Raw genomic sequence first — 10,894 nt, forward strand, 5'->3', positions numbered from 1 at the left:
TCTTTCTGTTATCTAACCATATTTTGTTTGGACAACCACATCTCTGCAAATATATAATCAAAATGTCATAGATTATTATCTATATAATAATCATATATGAATGTATATAAAATAAAGTTACTTACGATGTATTGCCTTGTAAGTTGAACAACCATTCACAGACAATACTCTCTTGATGTGTCAGTTTGGGTTTTGTGTCTGTTATTCTGCATTTGAAAGGTGATTTGAAAGCATCAGTAAGCTTCTTCTCTCTTGGTTGATCCATATCATGCTTTGATGGTCCTACTTCAGTAGGAATTGATACAGAGATTGGATTTGGATTAAGAACATTTTTCTTTGCTAATCTGATAACAACCTTCTGATGGTCGTCTTTGATTTGTTTCTTTGTAAGTGGTTTTTTTGGTGAAGATTCATTAGATTTTTTACTTGAAGTTTGATCTGAATCTTGACTGGGACCTAGACTAAAGCTTGGATGAGTATCTGCATGCCAGGAGATTTATCATATAAATAGTTGTAAGTTAATTATAATATTTGAGTTTATATTTTGAAATGTTTATCCAAATTGTTACCTCCTTTATTTCCTTTTGTCTTGTCAGCTTTTTCTCCTTTCTTGTTTTCATTTTCTGACTTTTTCTTTCCTGAAAGATAAAAAACTTTGATTAAGTAATTCATATGTGAATAAGTAATGTATTCATTTATGAATAAGTAATGCATATAATTATTTATGAATAAGAAATATTAAAATTTTATTTTTTTGTATATTGCGTTATTTATTTGTGAATAATAAAACTTATTATATTCATTTATTAGTGATTCAACTATTTACCTTTATCTTCTGCATTTCCTTTCTCAGTTTCTGTATGTTTATCTTCACCTCCATATTTCGTGTTCTTAGCTTCTGTTCCTCCTTTATTTCTATCTTCAGAGTTTTCCTTGCCTGAAACATATACATCATATATGAATATTTTTTATTTTTTATTCATTTATATAGTGTATTATTCACTTATGAATAAACAATGTTATTAAAATAATCAATATAAATATTGTAATATATTTTAAATCATTCATTTACCTGTATCATCTCCCTTTGTTTTTTCAACTTTTGTTCCTTGTTCATGTACACCTTCTGATTTTTCCTTTTCTGCAAGAGTATTAGTTTTACCTGTACTCATTGGTGACCCTGGTCAAAATTTAATAAACAAAATTGTTATTGTGTATTAATATTTTTATATATTTTTTTAAAATAAAAGTAAGACAAAATTTACCTATATCAATATTATCCAAAATAGTTTTCATTTCAGGGTGATTCCAGATTTCATCTTCTTGACTATTTAAACTTGAAAGTCCAATTCCAAGGACATTGTCCACAATGTTGTCAACAACTTTATCCAACAAATTTTCATTTTCAGTTTGTTGAATAGTCTCTTCATGATTATTTGTTTCTTCATTATCATCAGCTTTTTTCTCTTCATCATTGTCATTTTGATTGTTCTTTCCATCTTTATCTTTTACTTCAGTTTCACCTTCTTTTTAATTATTATCTCCATCATTCTTTATTCTTTCATTCTCTGCTTCATTTGAATCAAGCAAATAATCTTCTTCTGGTTGACTTCCATCATTATCATTGTCTTCTTCACCATTTCCCTCTTTATCTTCATTTTCTTTTTGATCATTTGTTTTTTGACCGATTATTGGTGTCAAATTGATTCCTTCAAATCCAGTTTGATTACTTGGAAATTCAAAAATAGTCGTGCCTTTTGTTTTTTCTTCACCAATTATATTTGTTATCTTTTCTTCGAAAATCCTAAAACTTTCCTTTTCAGGGAACTTTGTTATCGTATCATTGAGCTTTGAATTCAGTTTTTCCTTCATCCTCTCGAAACTATTAAGCATTTTAGATATTTTTGATTCATATGCCTATGTAATAAAAAGAAGTATGATTAGAATTTAATGTAATCATATATTATTAACATGTTCAAACTAATTACCTCAACATAATGATCTTCATCTTTATCAGAATCACTGTCTTCGAGATTTGTATCTCCTTCATCTTGTTCATTAACAAATTCTTCGTTTAATTCTCCAAGTCCAAATCTACCTTTTTCTTGTTCAAATGTCTCTTAATATCTAATCTTCTCTGAACTCTAATAACAAATTGTTGGACGTTTACGTGTTACTGTTAAAGCTTCTGAGTGGATGTTATCAGCATAGAACAACTGCACATAAATGATAACTAATTGATATTCATATATGAACAAGTAATATTATTTTTTACTTATTCATATATGAATAAGTAATGTAAAGCATTACGTGTGAACAAATATATTTTTCTTATTCATATATGAATATTTGCTATTAGTTTATGAATAATCAATATTATTAAAAATTGAGTATAAACATTATAATAACTTACCACCAAGAAAGCTGAAAGTCCAACAAAGAAGCTGGTATCTGAGTATGGTATGTATGAGTTTTTTGTTCTGACAAGACAGTCCAAAGCATAGCTGCACCAGTCTATGTTGCTGATATCTGTTTTTCTTGAAATATAACTTAAGGGAAACAGGTTGCATCTTCCCATTGATGTTGACTCGCAAAACGTGTTGACAAAAAGAACTAAGAAGTTCAATTTGAAATTGAAATCAGCTTGTGTGGTAGAAACAATTACATTTTTTATTGCACTCAGTCGGATGATTGAATCTTTTTTAAATTGTTGCTTCCATTCATTATAACTTGTATCATCCTTAGGCCATTGATCCAGTTGTGTAAGTTTGGTTCCACCAATTGGTATGCCCAACATGTCATGAACAGACTCTGCTGTTACTTTCAGTTCCTTTCCTTCAATATCTATCACCATTCTCTCAGAATCAAAATTTTGAAGAACATAAAATCCCAGCTTTAGTGGTATATCTGTGATTTTCATTTTTAACAAAGCTCCAAAACCCATAGATCTTACAGATTCTTTTTGTTCTTTGCTCATCCCAAGGATTATAGATAGTAATGCCTCTGGTGAACATCTGTTTTTCATTGAGTAAAATTCTTTTACCATTGGTTTTTTTTGTCTTTTTTGATTGGTGACTCCTTTTTTTTGCCTTCTTCGATGGATGACTACTTTCAAAATCAGAGTCTGAATCTTGTAGTTGTTGTTTTTCAGGAGTTTTCCTTTTTTATGGACTTTTTCTGCTTTGATGTTTTATTTTCTTTGGTACTTTTGTTTCTTTTTTATCTGGGAAATGAAAACATATAATATTTGAATAAGTTACTGATATATGAATATGATATATGCTCGTTGATTTATTAATATTTATTTATTACAAAAATATAACTAATATATACAATTTTATTCATATATATGAATATATTAGATATGATAGGAATTTTGTACCTTTCACATTTTTCCTCTTCAAATCTGTTTCTATCATAGTTGTGGGGTCTTTATCAGAAATACAAATCTTCTTACCTTCATGAAAGAGTGAGTAGAAGATAAATAATTTTGAAATACATTTTACAAAGAAAATATATTATATTCATAAATGAATATAGAATATTCATTTATAAGATATGATATGTATTTTATACCTTTTTGATTTTTCTGCATTGATCTTGTTTCTCTCATTGTTGGTGAATCTTTATCGGAAATGTTAGTGTTCTTACCTTCATTCAATAGTAAGTAGAAGATAAATGAGTTTGATATTCACGAATGAATATTTGAATAAAACATATGTATTCATATTTTTTTATTCACATATGAATATATTTTGTTATATTCATATGTGAATAGAACATATATAAGTCATTCTTGTTGTATTCACATTTGAATAATGTATGTATGGCAGCAAGTTATGTTCTATTCATATATGAATATAACATACATATTCACGAATGAATATTTGAATAAAACATATGTATTCATATTTTTTTATTCTCATATGAATATGTTTTGTTATATTCACATTTGAATAATGTATGTATGGCAGCAAGTTATGTTCTATTCATATGTGAATATAACATACATATTCACGAATGAATATTTGAATAAAACATATGTATTCATATTTTTTTATTCTCATATGAATATGTTTTGTTCTATTCATATGTGAATAGAACATATATAAGTCATTCTTGTTGTATTCATATTTAAATAATGTATGTATGGCAACAAGTTATGTTCTATTCATATGTGAATATAACATACATATTCACGAATGAATATTTGAATAAAACATATGTATTCATATTTTTTTATTCTCATATGAATATGTTTTGTTATATTCACATTTGAATAATGTATGTATGGCAGCAAGTTATGTTCTATTCATATGTGAATATAACATACATATTCACGAATGAATATTTGAATAAAACATATGTATTCATATTTTTTTATTCTCATATGAATATGTTTTGCTATATTCATATGTGAATAGAACATATATAAGTCATTCTTGTTGTATTCACATTTGAATAATGTATGTATGACAGCAAGTTATGTTCTATTCATATATGAATATAACATACATATTTACGAATGAATATTTGAATAAAACATATGTATTCATATTTTTTTATTCTCATATGAATATGTTTTGTTATATTCACATTTGAATAATGTATGTATGGCAGCAAGTTATGTTCTATTCATATGTGAATATAACATACATATTCACGAATGAATATTTGAATAAAACATATGTATTCATATTTTTTTATTCTCATATGAATATGTTTTGTTCTATTCATATGTGAATAGAACATATATAAGTCATTCTTGTTGTATTCACATTTGAATAATGTATGTATGGCAGCAAGTTATGTTTTATTCATATGTGAATATAACATACATATTCACGAATGAATATTTGAATAAAACATATGTATTCATATTTTTTTATTCTCATATGAATATGTTTTGTTATATTCACATTTGAATAATGTATGTATGGCAGCAAGTTATGTTCTATTCATATGTGAATATAACATACATATTCACGAATGAATATTTGAATAAAACATATGTATTCATATTTTTTTATTCTCATATGAATATGTTTTGTTATATTCATATGTGAATAGAACATATATAAGTCATTCTTGTTGTATTCACATTTGAATAATGTATGTATGGCAGCAAGTTATATTCTATTCATATGTGAATATAACATACATATTCACGAATGAATATTTGAATAAAACATATGTATTCATATTTTTTTATTCTCATATGAATATGTTTTGTTATATTCACATTTGAATAATGTATGTATGGCAGCAAGTTATGTTCTATTCATATGTGAATATAACATACATATTCACGAATGAATATTTGAATAAAACATATGTATTCATATTTTTTTATTCTCATATGAATATGTTTTGTTATATTCATATGTGAATAGAACATATATAAGTCATTCTTGTTGTATTCAAATTTGAATAATGTATGTATGGCAGCAAGTTATGTTCTATTCATATGTGAATATAACATACATATTCACATTTGAATATTAGTTTTGCTTGTGTTCAGAAGTAAACAAAACATATTTTATTTACCTTTTTGATTTGTTCTTGTTTTTCGTTTATATGTATTCTTCACTGTTGGTGTTGTTTCTGTAAGGGTAAGTAGTTAATATTAGGAAAACATAAGCGAAATGTGAAGTAACGTTTGTATTTTGACAGAATAGTTTTGAATAAAGATGAAAAATGAAGAGATGATGTAAAATCATTTATATATCAACTAATAATGGACGATTCTTACAAAAATTTCAAGTAAATAAAGTAATAACGAAGGAGGGTTACGAGAATGAACGAGTATCATAAAAAATTGAAGTAAACAACCTTTTTTGAAGAATGAACAGAATGAACAGTGTGAAAACAGTGTGAAAACAATGTTTCAAGTAATCAAGTGATAATTTTAGAAATGATTCGAAATCGTTAAAAACTCGAGAAAAAACGCCGATGGTTACCTTTCATTGTCAAGAGTGAGGAAATGGTCTCGTTCATGTTTTCATCGGAAGATATTTTTCTTCATTTATGTTATTTGATGCTTCTGCAAATGGTTTTCTTCTCATCGATTCTTCTGCAAATGGTTTTCATGTTATGGTGTATCGAAGAGGGAAATGGTGCTTTTCTGTCGAGATTTGATGTGTTATCAAATTACTCAAGTGCCCTGACGGTTTAATGTTTTTGGATTATTTACAAATTTGCCACCGCTCATTAATGTATTTGGATTATTTACAAGTTTGCCACCGTGCGTTTTTTAAGCTCGTTAAATGATTGGCTGAGAATGGTTCCCCCATTCTCAACCTTTTTATTTCTCATTTGAACCCTCCTCTCTCTCTCTCTATATATATATATATATATATATATATATATATATATATATATATATATATATATATATATATATATATATAGTAGGTGTAAGACCCATGTATTATATGGGTTCATTTTAAAGAAAAAAAAATATGAAATTCTAAACATTTGAGAAGTTTGAATTGATAAGAAAAAAATAGAAAAATATTGAATTATTAAAATTTAAATTGTTTGTTTTTCTTTTAAATTAAACAAATAATTTAGATAAATAAACTATGGAAACTAATGAAACTTTAATTTAGAAAATTTGAAATTAGAATGAAGTCATTTAATGAAATTGATATGCATTTATTATTACATTTAAATACTATGTGGAAGTTAATAAAATGAAAAAACCACAAAATGTCATGTGGAAAAAAATTAATTGAAAATAACCACAAAATAACATGTGGCCAAATCAATGAGAGTGTGACATGAAGCAAAAAGTTCTTTATTTATTAGGGAGGATATATATATATATATATATATATATATATATATATATATATATATATATATGAAAAGTGAATATACCCTTAAGAGTGTATAAGTTTAGGTACCTAACAATCAAAACTACTTAGTTTTGTTAAATGGTTTATTTTTCTAAAAAAATAAAGGGTAAATAGCACAAAAGAAATTACGTTTATCGAAAATTCTAATTTGACACTGTGTTATTTTTTGTCTCAAATTTGACATTGTGTTTTCTAATTTGTTACAATTCTGAGCACTTGACCGACTGGCATGATGACGTGTCAGTTTTGATGACGTGGGATGCTGACATGACATGCTGACGTGTCAAAATTGATTTTTTTTCCACAAAAGACACTAAGTTTTCATTTTTTTTTCGATTTTGACATTAAGTTTTTTTTTTTCAATTTTGACACTCTATTTTTTTTTGTTCCAAATCGAAAATCATTTTTTCCAATTTTGTTCAATGCCGATCATTTTCTATTTGAAACCTTATACTTATTTAATCGTAAATAAAAATATGTGTAAAATCTACAATAAAAAATAAAATAAATAATATTTCATAAGTGATAATTGATAAAGTTTTGTTATTCTTATTTGAAGTTTATGGTTAGTTCGGCTCGCATTATATAAGTAAAAATATTTATAAAATATATGCTTTGAATGTAAAAAAAATTGTATTTATATAAAAATATGGTTTTTAAATGAAAAAAAAAATGTTTTTATATGGTTTAAAATGTAATAAAAAAATATTTATACAGTTTCAAATGGAAAATGGTCAGCTTTAACAAAATCGAAAAAAATAATGTTCGATTTGGAACAAAAAATTAAAGTGTCAAAATTGAAAAAAAAAATATAAACTTAGTGTCAAAATAAAAAAAAATTAAAACTTAGTTTCTTTTGTGGAAAAGAAATTCAATTTTGACACGTCAGCATGCCACGTCATCAAAACTGACACGTCATCATGCCATGTCAGCAAGTAACCGGATTGACTGGTCAAGTGGTCAGAATTGTAACAAATTAGAAAACACAGTGTCAAATTTGAGACAAAAAATAACACAGTGTCAAATTAGAATTTTCATGTAATCGTAGTGTCTTTTGTGCTATTTACCTAAAAAAACAGAAATTCCTTAAAATATTTACTTTGTTTCCTTAATCTGATGACATCGACGTCGACGTCGTTTCCATGATCATCGTTGTGAAGATATTGCAGTTCAACAAAAAAAACGACTTGGCAATTAAGCATAAACGATATCAATCAAACGGAAGTCGGAAGCCAATTCAGGTAAATTATACAAATCGCAATTCACAGGAATCTATAAAAACACAAATCACAATTCACAGGAATCCAAAAAAATTTCAATTCGTAGGAATCCATAAAGAATCGCAATTGAGAGGAAATTACAGAAATCGATCACATATTCTTCAAAAACTACAAATCCCTCGTGTTTTGGTTAAGAGTACTTCCAAGTAGTTTTTCTAAAACTGACATTCATATGATTATTAAAGTTTTTCAGAATTTAATATTCGAGATTCCTGATTACAGTGTTCTTTCTTACCTGATGAATCTTTATTTGTTCTGGGATTTTAAAAGTGACATTGTTGTTTTTAGACATTGCCATTAGCTGTTATTGTGGTTTCTTATGTATAATGTTTCCATTATATTCAATATAAAACAATTTGGTGTTAATCTTTTATTTGGAAATATGCATCGTTGTCTATTGCAGGCCATAATGAGTGAAGCCAAAGAAACTAATCAAGCTATAGAACCATATATAACCGAAGATATTGACACAAACGATTACGTGGAAGCAACATATGAACGCGAAAAAATAGACAGTATCGGTGTGAACATTGAATATAATGAAGATGAAGTTAATAATGAAAGGATACTCGGAAAGGTTTTTGATACACCCGATGATGCCTATACATTTTATAATGATTATTTATTTTTGCATGGTTTTGGTATACGTAGAGATGACACAATTAAAAATCCGAAAACAAATGAGACTTTTCGGAAGATATATGTATGCAACAAAGAAGGTTTCAAACGGATGGACAAAAATGTTTCAAGTGAAAATGAGAAAAAACGTCGTAGAGATGTTAGAACCGGATGTCAAGCAAAGCTTCGAATAACAAGACAGGAGGATGGGAAATGGTTGGTGGACTCGTTTAATGACACACACAATCACGACTTGACCATGACACCTACGAAGGTGATGAAGCATCGATCACATAGCAATTTCCACCGTTCAATAGAAGGTAAATCTCTTATGGTGCAATTTGGTCAAGCAGGGTTGAAACCTTCTCAGATTAAAAAGGTTGTTAATACAATGAAAACATCCAATGTAGCTGATGTAACTTCAAAGCAATGTGCTGATGTCTTATCTGAGCATCGAAAACAACATAGAGTAAAGGAGTTCTATGGACTTATAAAACATTTTCAAGATAAAACATTAGTTGACAGTGACCAGTATTTTGTCGTGGATTTGTCTGATGATGGGTATCCTAGAAATATCTTTTGGGCTGATGGTAGATCAAGAGATGCCTATACAAAATTCAGAGATGTTGTTGTGTTTGATGTCACTTATATGACTAACAAATTCAAGATGCCTTTTTCTCCCTTTACTGGGGTGAATCATCATGGGCGGTCTATACTTTTTGGTGGAGCATTGCTTGAAAACAAAAAGGAAGAGACATTTGAATGGTTATTTGAGCATTTCCTCAAATATATGTTTGGCAAGTATCCAAAGGCAATTATTACTGATCAAGACAAAGCTATGGGCAATGCAATAAAAAAAGTGTTTCCAAAGACTCAACATCGCTTTTGTTCATGGCATATACAGAACCATGAAACTGATCACCTTCGATCGTATGTTTCCCGTTACAGTGATTTTCAAGAAACACACAGACAATGGGTAAATAGTGACACCATTGAACAATTTGAAGCAACATGGGAAGATATGTGTATTAAGTATGAACTGGAAAGCAATTGTTGGATTAGTGACATGTATAACCAACGTATACATTGGGCTAAGCCCTTCTTGAAGGATATTTTCTTTACTGGTATGACCACAACCGGACGAAGTGAGAGTATTAATTCATTTTTTGATGGATTTGTTGACTCGAGGACCATGTTGAATGAATTTTTTGTACAATACGACAAAACAGTTGAGTCTCGAAGGGCTGCCGAAGAAGATGAAGACTTCAAGACTATGAACTCGAGGTCGGTTCTTTCTTCAGTGCATCCAATTGAACCAATAGCAGGTCAACGTTATACTAGAAAGATGTTTGATACTTTCAAAAAAGAGTGGACCGAAGCTATTACCAATTTGACTCACGAGACTCTAAGAAAAACTACAGAAGAAAGCACATATAGAGTTGGGCAGTTGGACATTAATAAAAAAAATTGGCGCATTGTTACCTTTCATTCTTCAAATCAAGTCAGCATCACATTTTCATGTTCTATGTATTAGACAAATGGGATTTTATGCAAGCATAACTTATATGTGATGAAGAAGAAGCATGTTCAAGAACTGCCGAGTCACTATATTTTATCGCGATGGACCCTTGATTCTAGGTACAAACTGGGTAGTGTTAGTATCGGACTCGGAGAAATAAACAATGAAAATGGAGTTAGTGCCTACACATTATTTTGTATCCGTTCAAATTTTACTAAACTAATTGAACAAACAAGGGACTCCCCTTCGGAGATACAAAAACTCAATACGATATTGATAAGTCTTTTAGATGATCAAACAAATCGAAAGAAATCTATGTCTTCGGAGAATGCATCTCAAGGTTCTTGTATAGGAGTTTCACAAATAGATATGACGCCACATTTATATGTCTGTGATCCTCTTGGTCCAACTATTACAAAAGGGCGTCCTAAAATTGCTAGTAGAATCAAATCATCTTTAGAAGCCCCAAAAAAACGTACATGCTCTTACTGTCAAGGACTGGGTCATTACACTACTAGTTTTTCAAAAAGAAAAGTACTTATAATATTAGTTTAATTTTCATGATTTAGAACTCTAATATTTATATTAACAATTTTTTTCATGTAACATGCAGATGA

At 28.3% G+C, this 10,894-nt stretch overlaps 1 protein-coding gene across 1 annotated transcript; it reads left to right on the forward strand.

Annotated features, from left to right (window-relative positions):
- Positions 1-8,549: 8,549 nt before the first annotated feature.
- Positions 8,550-10,292, forward strand: LOC145104267 (protein FAR1-RELATED SEQUENCE 5-like). Its single transcript, XM_079041531.1, has one exon. The coding sequence runs from the start codon at positions 8,550-8,552 to the stop codon at positions 10,290-10,292; it is 1,743 nt and encodes a 580-aa protein (XP_078897657.1).
- Positions 10,293-10,894: the final 602 nt, after the last annotated feature.

This window comes from Lactuca virosa, chromosome 4 (genome assembly GCF_052849685.1).
Source record: "Lactuca virosa cultivar CGN04683 chromosome 4, Lactuca_virosa_CGN04683_v6, whole genome shotgun sequence".
Taxonomy (NCBI): domain Eukaryota; kingdom Viridiplantae; phylum Streptophyta; class Magnoliopsida; order Asterales; family Asteraceae; genus Lactuca; species Lactuca virosa.